This window comes from Sander vitreus, chromosome 1 (assembly GCF_031162955.1).
Source record: "Sander vitreus isolate 19-12246 chromosome 1, sanVit1, whole genome shotgun sequence".
Lineage (NCBI taxonomy): Eukaryota > Metazoa > Chordata > Actinopteri > Perciformes > Percidae > Sander > Sander vitreus.
This window is the reverse complement of record NC_135855.1, coordinates 4,699,894-4,717,391: the sequence shown is the minus strand read 5'-3', so window position 1 is coordinate 4,717,391 and position 17,498 is coordinate 4,699,894. Positions and strand designations below refer to the sequence as shown.

General features: G+C 43.3%; 1 protein-coding gene across 3 annotated transcripts in view; it reads left to right on the top strand.

The window, feature by feature from the left end:
* Positions 1 to 17,498, top strand: part of znf536 (zinc finger protein 536) — a 253,348-nt gene that overhangs the window by 133,770 nt on the left and 102,080 nt on the right. For all 3 annotated transcript variants that reach the window (XM_078249854.1, XM_078249782.1, XM_078249922.1), the window contains one exon: positions 1,593 to 3,892. In XM_078249854.1, coding sequence (XP_078105980.1) covers positions 1,594 to 3,892 — 2,299 coding nt within the window. In that variant the 5' untranslated portion in view covers position 1,593. The remainder of the gene's footprint in view (positions 1 to 1,592; positions 3,893 to 17,498) is intronic.

The window sequence follows — 17,498 nt, the reverse complement described above, 5'->3', positions numbered from 1 at the left end:
GACAAGTGGACGCTGCTCACAGTGTCTGATTCATGTCCGCGAGATAATAATCCACCATCAACAGTGTGTTGGAGGGGCCAGTGGCTAAAAGAACAGGCACCCTTATGTCTACTAACCTCCTACTGATGGGAGAGAGTGAGGAAAGGGAGAAAAAATTCAAATGAACGAGTAAACAAATGAGCCAAGCACAATGTAGAGTCCTCCCTGCTTTAGAAACATACTGTAGGTGGAGAGAGAGAGAGAGAGAGAGAGAGAGAGAGAGAGAGAGAGAGAGAGAGAGAGAGAAACAGTGTCTGGCTGAACCGTAGTTGCTCTTTGTGCCTGTAAAGTGTATACTGAACATGTGTGCACATATTTTTAATGTGGGTGTGCCCCATTGCTGCCAGATTGGGTCCATAAGCTGCATAAAATGATCCCACTTCCTCTTAAGAAATGAACTTACCTAATGCCAGTGCTTTACACTGCCTTTCCATGAAAGGATTTTTTGATGATTATAATCATGCGTTATAGCGCAGTGGCTGCCACTGTTACCAGGCAGCATACTAATCAGCTTAATGAGATATTATACAATATTTTGTTGACCAAAGCAGAACCGTGGTTATTGTTTCTGAGGGTTTGACCCCTGCTAGCAGCCAGAGGAAGTGTGCAGATAGTTGTTTATACCTCTCCATCTGGAGAGCAGATGGATCTGCATTAAATCCAATGTTATCCTTTTTTTATTAATTCACTGATGTCACACATATGAAATGGAAACACTTCCATTACGGACAGTACATATATTTTGGTAGCATTACAGCAACCCAGGACTACAACATCGTACAGTAGGTCCTATTCCTGTTCCTCTTTACCATGTATCAACCAATGCATCTTAGGCTGCATTGAGAACCTGTTCAACACAGCCAACTGTTGTTTTCTCCATCACTGAAACTAAACAAGATTTAGGTAGAGAGAAGAAGACAGACAGAAAGAAAGAGAATTGGGGGAATAGAAAGAAGCAGAGGGAGAGCAAAGTGATTCACATCAAATATAGTGCGGATCTTTAATGGAATTTTGCGCCAAGACAAGTGTCGTGGCAACAAGATAAGAGTGTTGTGTTTACTGGAGTAACCCCTTGGCTTTAAGTGCTATTGTTAATATCATAATTGTAGTATTGTGGTGGCTCCCCGACAATGCCGTTGCTCCGTTTCATTAAGGCGTGTAATTGGAGGAATTCTGATAGGATGGGCACAAGTAGCTTAATTATACACTGCTCACTGTGTTTACAGAGTAATTATTCCTTCCAAAATGGTGTTACATTTTCAAAAAACTTATATGGAGTAACAGCATTTCTCCAGGCCCTTGGCTCTGACAATTCACTAAGGTGCTGTATGCATCAATCGCAATCCATTTTATTTTCCTGTACTGGGTGACAGCACAGGTGTTGTTTCCCTAAGTGAAGAAACACATTTGGTTGGATAATATTCTTTTTGCAATCTGAAAAGCAAATATAAAGAGCACATTGGCAACCACCAATGCATAGTATCTTTTAAATACAGAATATTTCTAATTGTATTATTTCTAATGTTTCTTTTTTTTTTGGTCTGGTTTCACAGGATGGAGGACTCTAGTTTGTGTCTTGGTGTGTCGTCAGCGGTGCCTGACGCTGATGCCCATCTGAGCAGTGCAGTGTTAAATGGCCGCTACCCCATCAGTCAAAAGCTTCATCAGCTTACTGCCCAGCTAGGACACGCCTTTCCTGACCTACACCGCCCACAACAGATCCCTGAAGAGAAAGCAGCCACGCCTTTGGATGAGAAGACCCACCACGCCGCGCTGGCCAGTCAACCTATCAGCAGTCAGATGGCCCTGCTAGCCAATCAGCTCAACCGAGACATTGACGCAGGGGCACTAAGTGGGTTGAACGGGCGTGTTGACCTGCAACAGTTTCTCAACGGCCAGAACTTGGGCATCATGTCCCAGATGAACGATATTGAAGATGATGCCCGCAAGAATAGGAAGTATCCCTGCCCATTGTGTGGCAAGCGCTTCCGTTTTAACAGCATCCTGTCCCTGCATATGCGCACACACACAGGAGAGAAGCCCTTCAAGTGCCCCTACTGTGACCACCGAGCGGCTCAAAAGGGCAACTTGAAGATCCACCTCCGCACCCACAAGCTGGGGAATCTTGGTAAAGGCCGTGGCCGTGTCAGAGAAGAGAACAGGCTGCTGCATGAGTTGGAGGAGAGGGCCATCCTGAGGGACAAGCAGATGAGAGGGAGTGGCAGTCTTCTTCAGACAGTTCCAACACCCCATCTGGGCCTCAATAGCAGCTCTAACACCCATCAGCAGCAACTAGGCTCAGCCTGTGGCCTCCTTCCCTCCTCTGGCCTTGCCACGCCAGAAACAATTTCCCAACCTTCTTCTTCACCCAAGCCGGCTGGCACCCAGGATGACCAGTCCTCGAACCCAACTTCAGGCTTCCGCTGTACCTTCTGTAAAGGGAAGTTTAAGAAACGTGAGGAGCTGGACCGCCACATCCGCATACTCCACAAGCCCTACAAATGTACTCTGTGTGAGTTTGCTGCCTCCCACGAAGAGGATCTGATAAGTCATGTAGAGAAGGCCCACATCACAGCCGAGAACACACAGGGCCAGGGTGCTGGTGGTGCCGGTGGGACACAGGTGGCCACTGAATTCCGCTGTGACGTGTGTGGCCAGGTGTTCAGCCAAGCTTGGTTCCTAAAGGGCCACATGCGTAAGCACAAGGACTCCTTTGAACACTGCTGCCAAATCTGTGGCCGTCGCTTCAAGGAACCCTGGTTCCTCAAGAACCATATGAAGGTGCATCTCAACAAGCTGGCCATCAAGAACAAGCCGCCCCAGCCCAGTGAGCAGGACATGGCTGTCGTCAATAGCATGAGCAATCTGGCTCAGGAAGCTCATGCCAATCTTTATTCCCGCTACATCTCATGTCTACAGGGAGGCTTCCTTTCACCAGACAAACAGGGCCTGAGTGAGCAGCATCAAATGTTGGCTAAAGCAGGGATAGCCATGAAGGAAAAGGAGATGCTAGGGAAGCTGCTGGGGCCAATGTCAGGAGGTATGGGCCATGGGCTGGGCGAAAATGAAAAGCGCTCACTCCTGGGTTGTCTCAACCTTGTGCCACCACTCAAGTCGAGCTGCATGGAGCGCCTCCAAGCAGCTGCAAAAGTGGCAGAGATGGACTCCCTCAATAGCTACCAAGCCTGGCAGATAATGGCCCGCGGCATGGCTATGGACAGGGCTTTCATGCCGAAGGAGCAGCACCAGCACCAGCACCATATACCCCCAGGGCAGGAAGATGAGATAGGTGGGGCTGGAGCCTTGGCTTCCTTCTCAAAGGATAAACAAGACTACTCCTTGATTGCTTCCAATGATAGCTCCAAGCAGAAGCAGCTCTCGGAGGCCTTGCAGGGATCCAAGGCCGCAAGCGGAGCCATGATGTCCATTAAAGAGGATGGAAGAGGCTTTGACAGTCACCGTGACTTAATGTCTGTCCACGGTAGTGCTGAGACTCCTGGAGCACTGGCTGGCTTGGGAAGCCCAAACATAGACTACAGCCTCTCCAGCCTCTCCGGCTTGAAGGAAAAGCCTTCAGAATGCCCTGACTGTGGCCGGGTCTTCAGAACCTACCATCAAATGGTTGTCCACTCCCGCATTCATGGCAAAGACAGAAGAGGCATTGAGGAAGCGCTCCAGCAACAAGGCCTGGACGAACGGCGTGGATCAGCCAGTGATCCTGAGTCTCAGTCCATCAGCCGCTCCACCACTCCTGGTTCATCCAATGTGACAGAAGAGAGCGGAGCTGGAGGAGGACACTCCCAGACAGGAAGCGTCCAGGATGACAGCCCACATCCCTCCTCACCATCTTCAGGTAAGAAAAAAGAAAACCAGAGAGTGAATGACAACCCTTTGTATTCTTTGGTCAGTCTATGGATGAAGGGATAAAATCTCATTGAGATATACTTGGGAAATATGTTTCCTTCTTTAATTCAATGCTACTGTTCTACAATTCTCCCTTCCTAGTATCCACTAAGAATCACTTTGTTTAATGTATAGATGTGTGTATGTATGAATGTGTCAAATCCAACTCTTTAAAGGGAATGGCAAATAATCCAAATAACTGACTAAAGAATCAGAGCCACACATTCCTCACATAACTCAGATACAGTCTTTTTTCAAATACCCACACACCCTCACAGAATGGTTTGCTTTCATAGGATACTTCACACACACACACACACACACACACACACACACACACACACACACACACACACACACACACACACACACACACACCATACAGACAGAGGACATAAAGATATAGTGAGTTTTATTGAATTGCATTGTACATAGTGTACTGTACATTTCATTCATATTCAGGTATATTCTGTCTCACTTGCAAGATGTTATGCTGGACATAGTAACATTCGTCCCCTGACACTGGTCACCATTGGCTACCACCATTAACCCAAGCAGAAGACTCCAGAAAACAGGGAGAGACCTGCTTCGCCATAGTATTCACATTTGCAGGTTAGCAGTCTACATCCCTGTGGAACAAGAGTAAAGACTGGGAGCGTAGGGACAAAGTCGTTTTAACCACAGCGATTAATAATTGTCTTTAATAAACATGTTGGAGGCAACTATACCCCTCCCCTCTCCATACCCAGCAAACACAGGCCGGCCGAGGCTAGATAAGTGTATGTTTAGTGGGATTAAGGGAGGCTCGTTGCTAATGATTACACAAGTTTTTAAAGGTAACTTTCGCTTGCTCCTCAGGGCACTATGCTGGCGTTAAGAAGCGCGCGCGGTAATTAGGTCACGACTACGCGATAATCAGTCGGTTTAAGCTAAACAAGACACTAATTAAAGATATACATATAAAGCAGGTCAAAAAAGAAATGGTGAACTTCATTTGCAAAAGCGAGGATGTGCTTTTAAGTCTTTTGAGAAGAAAATATAAATAAATATAAATATAAATCAGAGTGGCTTAGCTTAAGGCTGTAAGCAACTTAATTCCACCAGTGGAGACAAAATTGTTTATTTATTCACAGAGGCATGAAGTCCTTATCATGCCTGTGTAGTGTGATGGGTTTGAACATGGGACAGGCTATGTTTATTTTAATCTAAGAAATAATAACAGACAACCCCCCACCCCAATTAGGAATTAATGAAAATGAGAGTGAGATAAAAACCTATTTTCTTTATAGAGACTATTAAACATTACACTTTCTCAACAGGGTGGGGGTGTAGCGGATGTAATTATCTTCTGAATTTTAATGCTGGAAGTTTCTCTCTCTCTCTCTCTCTCTCTCTCTCTCTCAGCATCTCCCTCTCCCGCTCTCTGTCTCTCTCTTGGTCTCTCTCTCGATCTCTCTGTCTGTCTCTTTTGACTCAAGCACTTTGAATCGGATGAGTACAGCTTGTGGCGTTTCAACAACTTCAGAAGTACTTTATTAACATCCAGTTTGCGGTATACAAAGTAAAATAAGCGAATTGCAGTAAAAAAATAATTGACAAATAGAAGCAATAGTACTTATAGTACTAACACCAAATGCTAACAAAGCACAAAGAAATGCATTTGATTTAGTTGAGTGGTTAAATCTCGCCCCCTGGGCACCATCTTTGCAGAAGTGGGGGTGGGGGGAGGTAGGACTAAAGGAAATATAAACATAAAAAATAAATCACAATTAAAATAGTGTGTCGACAGCTTGGCACAACATAAAACAACGGGGTCTTAATGTCGCCCTTCCTGCAGTCTTTGTCTGACTGTTAGTGTGCATGTGTGGTTTGTGTACAGGTGGCGTGTCTCGCCCTCTGCCCAGTACTCAGTCACAGGCTACACTGTTTGATACAGTGGCTCTATTCAAGCTCTTTGTCAATCTGCCCCTGTCACATCTGAAAGGCTGTCCGCGCGTTGTTATTGTAGAGCTTTGTCGAGCGTGTGTTCCAAAATAGGATGTCGAGCTGTGTAGTCGACTGCTGGTGAGCATGGCAGAGGTGGAAAACAGATTTGTAAAGAGGAATGCAATAAAATGATTAGGCGTGCCCTGATCTGAACAGACTGGGATGCAGTTTCACTGAAGGAAAATGTGCGAAGTAAACAGACATTAAAATGGTTAAATATGCAGGTACCTGCTACTTCCTGTTTTTTTTTAATCAGAAGTAGCGAAACTTGTGTGTCTTCACAACTAACACAATGTGATTGAGATTTGGAGCTCAGGGACTCTGAAATTAGAAGCTTTGATGTGTGAGAAAAAAATGTGTCTGAGTCTCATGTGGAGAAAGGTGTCATGCTTCTCATCTGCATGCATGTTTGTTGTGTGTGTGTGTGTGTGTGTGTGTGTGTGTGTGTGTGTGTGTGTGTGTGAGGTATATACTTAACAATATGTGTGCATATCACTCTCTTCTCTAGTGAACAGGATGTGGCTACTGTACCATTGTCTTTATCTTAATATGTCAGGTTTAAAAAGACGGGCTCGTCATTCTCTCTAAGTGTGTGTGCATGCACCTGCAAGTGTGTGTGTGAGCCTCTGCCCCGCCACCTACCCACAGCAATTTTGAGTTAAACTTGAATTATAGTAATCACAAATAACATCTCAACTGTGAAAGAAGGTCAACGCCGCCGCTTTTGTCTTTGAGACGGCACTTGTTTAAAAAGCAATGAGTAAAAATGGGAGAATTGAGGAATAAAAAGAGCAGAAAAACAAAGGCCCCTGTCAAAGATGTCCTTTAAAGACCTTCCCTATTACAATATAGCTCAGCAGCTAACCTTGAGCATGTTTCTTATTCAATCAAATTCTTTATTTCTTCAAAGAAAACAAAGAGGGTAATTACATTTATGCTCATCGCCATTGTTTTTTTTTTTTGCGTGGTTATCCTTGGATTGACTTCACCTCACCATTGTAGAGAGAAGGCACAGTTTGCAGTGTAGCAGTCATGTGAGAAAGCCTCAGCAACAGGTAGACCTTATAGTATTTGAATGCAACTGATCACATCGCCAGGGACCTGGTGCTTTAGAAAAAAACAAAAACATTGCCTTTTTTTGCCAGCTCTCACATGCAAATAACCCACCATTGAAAATCCTCATTTAGCACGATAGCGTCTCCCCCATTCTGCTGCTACATCGTAGGCAAAATGTAGCTAGATGTGTAAAAAATAGGCTTTGCTGCACGCATGAAAGGCCTAAAGCAGTCCTCTTTACATGTACCTCCACAACCTTCCCACTACCCGTAAACCCCACTCCCACCTCTTAGCTCCTGGCTGTAAAAGACTCTATACACTCCCTCTGGCTCTCTCTCTGTCTCTCTTTCTTTCCCTCCAGAGAATCCCCCATGTCTACATTTTTTTAAGAGGAACAGCGTTTTAACACGGCGAGGATTAGCCTGCATATCCGTGGTCTTTACCGCGGCTCAAACAAGCAGGCAAAATGCTCCATACAAATTGAAATTGGATTTGCCAACTTGACGCCTTAGGTTATAAAGCATGGATATTCATCTAATTGCGACGGTACAATGGGGGCGTAATTACACATGCGGACAAACTGTTGCAGTGTAATTACTGTGTCATTAACAGGAATAAAGTAGAATTGAACAAGATCCAGACTACAGTGAACATGCATGGTGACAAACCTGATCCGGCCTGCTGTTATCAGATCATATCATAAGTCGTCAACAACGTATCAAAGACGAATACCTTTCAAGGATTTTTATTGGTATTATTTTACTGTCTACGGCAGTCCAAAAATGCTATATGTCGATCAAGCAAAGCAAGAATAGCCTACTTAACAGAATTACGGTTAATAAAAAAAGACCTTCTAAGATAGATAAACAAGTATCTGCATTCTATATGAAGACCTACTTGATTTCTTAAGTATTCTGGATGCTGGTTCTGAACGTTTTGAGATATTTGTGTAAAAATGTATTCATTACATGAAGCGGGGGGAGTGTGTACTTTGTGTGCACTGTACTGTCAACCGAGGACTTTACATATCCGCATATCTTTACATACAAGAGCCTGAGCAGTACTCCCATGCTAAAGTAATACTATCGGTATCGTTCAAAAAAATGTTCGATACCGATACCTGGTATTTGAACGATACCCTGAACGATACCTTTTTCACTACCAATTTCATAAAATCCATTTTAACGGAAATCATTTTCAACAGCTTACATTACGCTCCTTCACAACTATGTGTCGCCCTCTTTAGTCAAGCCTCTCAAAATAGGAGAACACACATGTGAGCTGTTTTTCCTACATGCCTCCTTAACATGTAACGTTAGTTAGCCAATCAAAAGCATTATTACATTTTGGTAGAATCATGCTGCATGCTTATTGGCTTACTGGCGCTGATGAGATTTACGACATATGTATTAAAATTGGGTATTGAATGACGAGTCATTTTTCGACACTCAATACTTCGGAGGCAATTAGATAGTTCGGTACCATAATCACAGCCCAGTTTCTGTGTGTCAGGTAGTGTGTTACAAGACATTGTAATGCAGAACTCACCTTAGATATTGTACTTTAGTGGTTGAAATACCCTAAAACACAATCACATCCCCTTCACCATACCTAGAGATTGGCATGGGGTACTTTCCATAAAATCATCTCTCAATGCAAATCAAACCAGCTATTAGGCTAACTGAAATAAAACCATGCCAATCTCTAGGTATGGTGAAGGGGATGTGATGATGTGGGGGAGCTATTTTAATTCCAAAAGCCAAGGGAACTTTATCAGGATGCATAGTATCCTGGATCCATGAAATAACTGGCCTTTAAAAATAATAATCTGCCAGCCTCTATGGGAATTTAACATAGGGGTGTACTTACTTATGCCACCTGTATTTTAAGGAAGAACATGTATTTATTTATGATACATTATTCATTCACCTGTCACGGTGTCCTTAAAGGTTGGATTTTTCCTCATTTTTTTTAATTAAGGCATTAAGATCAATTTCCAAAGATGATTTTTTTTATTCCTCTTTTTAATCAACTTTAGCATGGGTTCATAAACTTATGAGCACCACTGTTTATCTGAGTTGTGAGGCGATGCATTAGCTACAAACTAAGACAACAGATGAATGAAAATCAACAACAAAGAAACAGTCAATCTGTGTTATCTAGATTGGGTGATTATAGCCTAGCTCATGCGTTAAAACTAAAGGAATTACAAGAGAATTGTGTGTACAATTAAAAACCCACTTTGTTTTTCAGTAATTCTGTACAACGCTTGACACCACCCGGGTTAAGCAGGCACCTGTAGGTCTGATTATTGTTATGTAGGTGTAGTCAGTGGGCTCAGTGAGCCTCTCCTTTAAAACAAATGCTGCTTCTTCTTGAAAGGTTGGTCCTCCTTATCTCTTTTCTGTTACGACGCTCTCTATGTTATCCACTCATTTCTTTATGGAATGTTCCCTGTATAAAGTTAGATGGTAGCTTCAGGTGGCTCCTGCCTTTTAGAGCGAGCCTGTGACAAAAACCTAAACGTAATATTTCAATCAATAGTGTGTCTACATGGTGCATATTTCGAAATAAAATAGTGTTTATTTAAATCAATACAAACTAACTAAGAAATTGATATTTCTTAGGCGGGAGCAGGGTCATATGCCTGTTATACCGGTTGGTTTGTGGGACTCTGGGCCAAATATTAAGGGAATGAGAGTGATAGGGCTCAATAGGGGCCCAGGTTTATTTTCTTCCTGGGCCCCTGAGTGGATTAATCCCCCTCCGGTTATGTCTGTGAATAAAAAGATTTACCAAAGAAAAACCCCGAATCGCACATCTTATAAAAAGTAAATCAGGTGCTATCTAAGCACGAACAATATCACAATGGAATATGCACACTGACATCTTAGTGACTAAGCAGATCAGCCAGGGTGGCAGGGGTGGAGCGAGGGGGTGGGGGGGATTATTTAGGGTTTTAACCCCTGTGTTGTCCTCCTGGCTAAAGACATTTTGACAATTTAAAAAAAAAAAAAATTCCCCCAGGCTTCCTGCATTTTTTTACATTTATTGTCACATTATTATTATTATTATTATTATTATTATTTTTATTTTTTTTTTTTTTTTTATTTAGTTTTTTACCCTTTTTTCAACATTTTTGGCACTTTTACGTTTGGCACTTTTCCCCCCCCCCCGCTACTACAAACTCATACAACGAGTTTTACACTTATTCTTGGAATTCATGGACAATAACCTCATTTTTGAGTTTAAAAAGCAGGAATATGCTATAAAATTGAATAAAACACCCACAAGTCAATGAAAGTAGTGTACTGATCCTTCATTTTACTTGAGAAGAGCGTTCAATGGAACCATCAATGTTCATTTTTTGGCAATTTGGTTGAAAGAAACCTAAATTTCTGATACAGACATTTTTTTGAAAATGGGTCAAATTTGATCCAAAGACAACAAGAGGGTTAAACTAACTTCAGCTTGGTGTCATTTCCTCTCAGTCTCCCTGACTGGACCGGCAAATCAAAGGAGCAAAAGTTCTATTCCTGGGAGAAATATTGCCATTCACTCCGTGAACTCAAACTAAAAATAGGTTTCAAGATTAGTAGAGCTGTTACCGCCAAATTCCTATCCCACGTTTGTTGTGTAGATCATTTCTGCCTCTTTTTTAAGAAGTCAGGAGTGAAAATCTGCAACAGTTGTGTTCTGGTTTCAGAATGATGACACGATGATTTATTCATTTTTTCTCTGCAACTATCATGTTTTTTTCCCCCAAATGATGTACAGCTTTTTTAGGCATTCTATTATCAAATATCACTTATTGAAGCAGTCCAGCACACTGTCCATCACGCATGCAAATACTTTTGTCGTGACGTTTCGGTCACACAGACCTTTCTCAATTCACCAGAGGAAGGTCCGTGTGACCGAAACATTATGAAATATAGTATTTGCGTGCGTAATGGACAGTGTGCGGGACTTTTTCAACAAGTGTTGCTGGTAACCTTTGCCTTTTCCGACGCACCGATATTATCAAATATCACAAAAGAATAGTGCCGTAAATACCGTAAATGGGGAAAAAAAATCCCTGAGCTCTGCAGAGTGGGTCAAGATAACCTGTCAAAGTCCCCCTCATGTAACATATTGGTCACTATGAGGAGCCAGAGTCTTTACTGCGTGCTACCACCTCACACCGCTCTGACGCTTTGAAATGAGGCCAGCCCTCTGTGAGTGTAAAACTATGTGCATTAAAAAATAATGAATTATGTCTCTCGTTTTTTCTTCCCATTTCTCTTTTCTGCATGAATTACTTTTTCTTTGTAATTGACATCCGTTCCTCTTCTACTCCCCCCCCCCCTCGCACCATTCTTCTTTTCTCTATAATCAGAGAACTCAGCGGTTACAAAACCTGAGCTTTCTACCCCCCACTCATTTGTAGGAGTCTGGCCTGTCATATCTGTATTTTTTATGTGTCACCAAACTTAAATAGACAGTCATTGTGTTACAGGCACAATCATTCCCCGAGCTGTATTTCTGTACAGTAGGTCAGGACTCTGGTGCCTGGAAAATGATAAAAGTTCTATTCAAACGCACTAATTGTCAGTGTGCTGCGCTGATTGACATGTCTCGGATAAATGCAGACTTAGTATTTTTGTACACGCGTGCACAATATAAAAGGCCAATTTATTTCTCTGTTCTGCTTTCTCTTATTCCTTGCACAGTTCATTTGATTTCTCTCGTCCTTTCTTGCTCTCTCGCACTCTCTCCCCTACGCCGTCTTTCAGACTCAATTTGTAAATATTACCCACGGTGGGAATTAGCCCAGGCTTTTTAAGATATTTTAAAATTCCAATTGTATTCCGACGAGTGTGTTTGATCGAGGAGAGGAAAGGGACTGCGAGCCTCGGGTTTTGCTCCTCAGTATTCCTGGGTGGCTATCAGTGGCTAGCCTTGTCCTTATGAAACATTTATCAGCCCGTTTTATGTCTTAATGATCACGTTAGGATTCCCCGCTTGGTTATGAAGCCGGTACGGAGGGGGATGGACTGTTGAGAGAGTGAAGGAGAGGCGATGAAAAAAATGACACGGGCAATCCACAAGGTAGAGACTGAGTGGAGTGGGAAAAAGGGAGAGATGACAGGGCATCACATTCCTCAGTAAACAGCATCACATTATGCCATCCACTCTTTTCAACTCCGAATCTTTGCCAAAACATAGCTTACCTTTCTCCTGGAACAAGCTCACACACACACAGACACACACACACACACACACACGCACACACACGCGCACCCATGCACGCACACACACGCACACACACTTCCTCCATCTTCTTCTGTCTTCCCCATTCCTTTTTATGTTTTTATAATTAAAACATAATATTTATCTTTCCATAACAGAAGGCTGCCTTACTCCGTCAGGTAGACTGTATGCATATTAATATTCTTAATACATCAACAAGCTATCTTCTCCAGTGTCATTGCTAAAACTGAGCGAGAATGTAGGAAGAGAAGGTGACTCACAAACGCAGCATTTTACTTTTGTTTTTTAAAAGCTGCAGAGAAGTGGATTGAACATGCGGGAGAAGAGACTCCAAAAGTAACGGTGGGGGGGGGGGGGGGGGGGAGAAAGCGACAGAAAGAAAGACACAAATTAACATCACAGTCACAACTTGTGCTGCCATTGGAGTGTGTTTACCCAGTCTCAACCTCGGGATGCACGTATAAACGCACAGAGTAAATAACGCGTTTGTTCCTTCCTTCAGTCAAAACTTGCAAGCAAAAGTCTACACTGGCTAGAATAAAAAGTTTCTCTTCTTTTGATTGTTTATGTGTGTGCTTAACGGAAGGGTTTGGAGGATCGGAGGGGAGGGCGAAGCTGAATGAGGGTGCATGCCAAGTTTCTTTTCTCTGTCCGGTGACAGCTGCCTGACTCCGTCAATGTGGAATTCCTGTGAAATGAGGCAGTGCTGTCGGTCAGGGAATGCAAATGGATGGCACTGGATGGTCGGCGCGGCTGAGCCGGAGCCTGGCGGTGTGGCCAGGGATGTGGAGTGTGTGTGTGTGTGTGTGTGTGGGGGGGGGGGGTTCTGTTTGAACAAGTTAACTTGGGCATGATCGGGGTTCCTCCTGTGTACGAAAGAGCAAGAGAATACATTGACCTTTGCCTCATTAAAAATGGAGGGCCAGGCATGTGATACCATGACTGAGGAATCTCTTGCTTGCTTGCTGTTTTTTTTTTTTTTTAACCTTCACCCTCTTTCTCCTCTTCTCTCTGTCTCTCTCCCTGTCATTCTCTCATTTGGCCTCCCCCCCTTCCCCTCTCAATCTCCTCCTCTTAACCCCATTGACAGGTCGCATGAAAAGCCCTTTGTGTCAACATCAGGGTGCTGACACGAGAGCAAAAAGCGACATGAAAAATGTGCTCCCCCTTAGTTGTAGCCACCTCCTCATCACAAAAGAGAGAGAGAGAGAGAGAGAGAGAGGGAGAAGCAAAAATTAAAAAAAGGGTGGAAAAGTGAGGGAGGAATTAAGTCCAGGGATTAAGATCTCTGAGCTTTGGGTTTCTTTTTTTTTTTTTTCTTTCTCTCTCTCCCCCTGCCACATTCCAATTGTTCTTAAAATATTTGGCAATGTCAATTAGTAAGTGAGCAGAGCTAGCTGATGAACACAATTTTCCAGGCGACTGAGCACCCTATTGTTGTGGAGCGAACAGCAGATTTCTGAGGTCATTATCATTCCCTGTTAGCCGTGCCCAGCTGCTCTCTTCTCGGCTCCAGCCAAACTCTGCTCCCTGCTCGCCTCTCTCCTTGTTCCTACTGCTCTTATACATCCTCTCCTCCTCTCTCCTTGTTCCTACTGCTCTTATACATCCTCTCCTCCTCTCTCCTTGTTCCTACTGCTCTTATACATCCTCTCCTCCTCTCTCCTTGTTCCTACTGCTCTTATACATCCTCTCCTCCTCTCATCTCTCCTATTTCCTATTACCGGATGATGGACAAGTTGCTGTTGTGGGGTGTTATGCTCTGCGGAGAACAATAGAGAGTTGGTGATTAATCTTTTTGATTAAGAAAGGACATTTTTATTTGTTCGACAGGTTTTGTTGTGTTGCTTTATTTTATTCAGGATTTTCTTTTCTTTTGATTTTTGTGATTGTGATTCTTGTCTGAAAATGGTCCAATAAAGGGAGTGTGAAAACCAAAAAAACTCTCCTCTCCTCTCCTCTCCTCTCCTCTCCTCTCCTCTCCTCTCCTCTCCTCTTCTCTCCTCTTCTCTCCTCTCCTCTCCTCTTCTCTCCTCTCCTCTCCTCTCCTCTCCTCTCCTCTCCTCTCCTCTCCTCTCCTCTCCTCTTCTCTCCTCTTCTCTCCTCTCCTCTCCCTGCACCGTGTTCACCAGTTCAGAGCTGGTTGATAGCAGGCAGCAACAGGGGGCCTTCAACAAGAGGAGGGATGGGAGGAGCCGGCCAGGGGGAAAGAAAGGAGGAGAGAGTGAGATGGATGTAGCACAAGAGTGGGGGAATACAGTAAAAGAAAATGAGCGAGGGGAGGGGGAGATGGGGGAGCAGAAGGAGAAAAAACACAGAGAGGGGCATGGGGGCAAGTGGTACAGAGTGGGCAGGGTCGGAGCAGGCTGCGACTGAACACAAGAGGGAGCATGGAAGGAGGGAGAGAGGAAGGGAGGACAGAGAGGGAAAGAGAAGGAGATGATCTGATAGTGTAGTTTAGACGTCTAGGATAAGAGACGGTGCCTTTGGAAGTGGAAAAAAAAAAAAAAGCGAGTGAGAAAAGATGGAAGAAAAGAAAAGATAGTGTAGAACGGTTAGCGTCAGAGAACGGAGAAAGGGAAGAAGAAGAGAGGCTCACTGCGTCTCTACTGACTCTACTGACACTTAGCGGGACATTTATCAAACTTACTTAAGGGTTACGGTAGCCTGCATTGCATTTTTCCTTCTTGTGTTTGTAATTTTGTCTTTTTAAGTCATTTTCATGTTTATTCCATTGGTATTTTATTTCTTTTTTAGTTGCTCATTTTACTATGAGGGTCTTATTTTAAGAATTGTATCATGTGAAGCACTTTGTGACTCCGTCTGTGAAAAGTGCTATATGAAATAATATTCTTCTTCTTCTTACTTTGTGTTGTACTCAGCTGACGGTTTTGGAATCAAGTGATTTAAAACACTTTGCCAGGAGTGCAGAGAAACGTTGGTATGTTATTGTACTAAGAAATGTTCTTTGTTTCAAAGAAAGACATATACTTGTCTCGAGTGACCTCAATTAAAAACATCATACACTCTCTATTTAAAGCTATTTTCATTAGAGAGAAATGTAATGCTGAAACATATTGCATATAGACCTCACAGTGGAGCGAACATGGTGCAGACGAGATTTCAGATTCAAATTAAAAAAACACTTTCCTGCTGTTCCACTTTTATCCAAAAGAAGGTGGAGGCTTTCTTTCACAAAGCACAAAGCATCCAGGTATCTGCATCTAAACATCCAAAGGAGTCTTTTTGTTTTTGTTGTTGAAGAAATGATGAAAGATTCCCGTTAGTCAAAGTACGAAAAACATGAAAGAAACAAACGCGACTGGAGAAAATGAAAAGACTTGTTTTGTGCTTGCCAGTCATACATCTCCATCTCCATCTCCAGCTCCAGCTCCATGGATGTATACCCTCCTCCTCTTCCTTCTCTTCTCTCCTCCACCTTACTGCACCCCATCCCACCCATGGGTGCCCTGCTTCCATCCCTCCCACCGTCATCTTTTCAACAGCATATTCACACATCTTGAAAAGCAGAACACTTGTGTTTTTCAACCTTTTTCTCTTATTGTCTGTTACAGTTAATAGTGAGGCATTTACAAACCTCCCCCCCCCCGGCCCACTAAAACATTGTGCCGTTAATAAAACTAAGAAAATAAAAGGACAGTTCCACCAGAAATCCATGGACGGACCAGCAGGATTCGGCCATGGCTCTTGACTATACGTCTCCCATTTCCCTTGACTCTCTTTCTTCTCCAACCTGTAGAAAGTTTGCATAAGTTAACGCCGGTCGGTTGTTGGTGTCTGGGTTCTTCCCAGTGTGTGTGTGTGTGTGTGTGTGTGTGTGTGTGTGTGTGTGTGTGTGTGTGTGTGTGTGTGTGTGTGTGAGAGAGAGAGAGGAGAAAGAGAGCGAGAGAGAAGTGAAAAAGGGTGAGCGGCATCAAAGCGTTGCTCTCAGCTGCAGCTGCCAAGCTTCCTCGTCCCCAGTTAGCAGCCATCCAGCTGTCAGGCTGCGCGAAGAGGAAGAGAGGGGGGAAATCTCTCACCAGCCATATGGTCCCCAGTTCTGTCAGAGACACTCCACGCTCCGTGGGCAAATGGCAAACTCATATATCTAATCAACACTCTTAATATCCAGACCTGAGACTGAGGATATGTTCAGTCCTGCCTTTTTTTTTTTAAAACAACATGGCGAAAAGGAGTACATGGGTTATGACCAGCCACTTACAGTTTGTGTTTGTGGTGGTATGTACAGCATGTGAGCACACAGGTTACATGGGAGCACCGTGCCCTGTGTATAGAAAGACCCGTTTATTATAAAGGATAACACTGGTGTCATCGATATTTTTTCTTATTCTCAACAGCTCTTATAAAAAAGACCAAAATCAACAACACGTCAATCTTCTGTACACTGTCTGTGGCTCCCAAAAGCCTACAAGCTCCTACTGAAGATTTCAATCTAAAAAAAATCAAAATAGGGCATACATATTATTGCATTAAAAAAGAAGCAGCAGAAGAAGAAACAGCTGGGCACTGAAGTTTTTAGCAACCATTAGTCAAACAGGAGTGAATAATACATTTGTTGGGGGCTTTTTTCAGCCCCCAACAAATTCACCAATTTCACCACATTTTGGTGAAATCTTAAGTATTTACGGCAGCGGAGCAGGACAGCCGCTTCAAACGACTTCTTAGTTTTTGTGGCTTCTTCCATTGCAATCTTTCACTAATTCTTTACTTTTTTTCTATAATCCTGTTTTATCTTTGATAATTGCCCCTGCAGTGTTTGGCTGTGATTTGTTCCACATTTCTGCCAGACATTATTAGGAAATCTTCTGGGCCATCAACTCTGTTTCTAACCACTGACTCCAACTCCCTCTGAATGACCTTATCTGCCCAAATACTAATAGAGCCTGTGCATCTGTCTGTCCAATCAGTGTTTTTTTTTAAAGTATTTAAGTACTGTTAGTCCTGTACAATACATATGCAGAAGTAGAACTGTGGTTACTGTTGTTTCAATTCAATTCAATTCAATGTTATTCATAGTATCAAATCATAGTTGTCTCAAGACACTTAGACAGATTAGGTCCAGACAACACTTTATAATTTACAGAGACCCAACAATTCCAACAATTCCCCCATGAGCAAGCACTTAGGGCAACAGTCGCGAGGAAAAACCTTCTTTTAATCAGAAACCGTTGAGTGCAGGGCGTAGCAGGGCGCCGAGCAGCACCACGGCGCCGAGCAGCACCACGGATGCAGCTGCAACCATG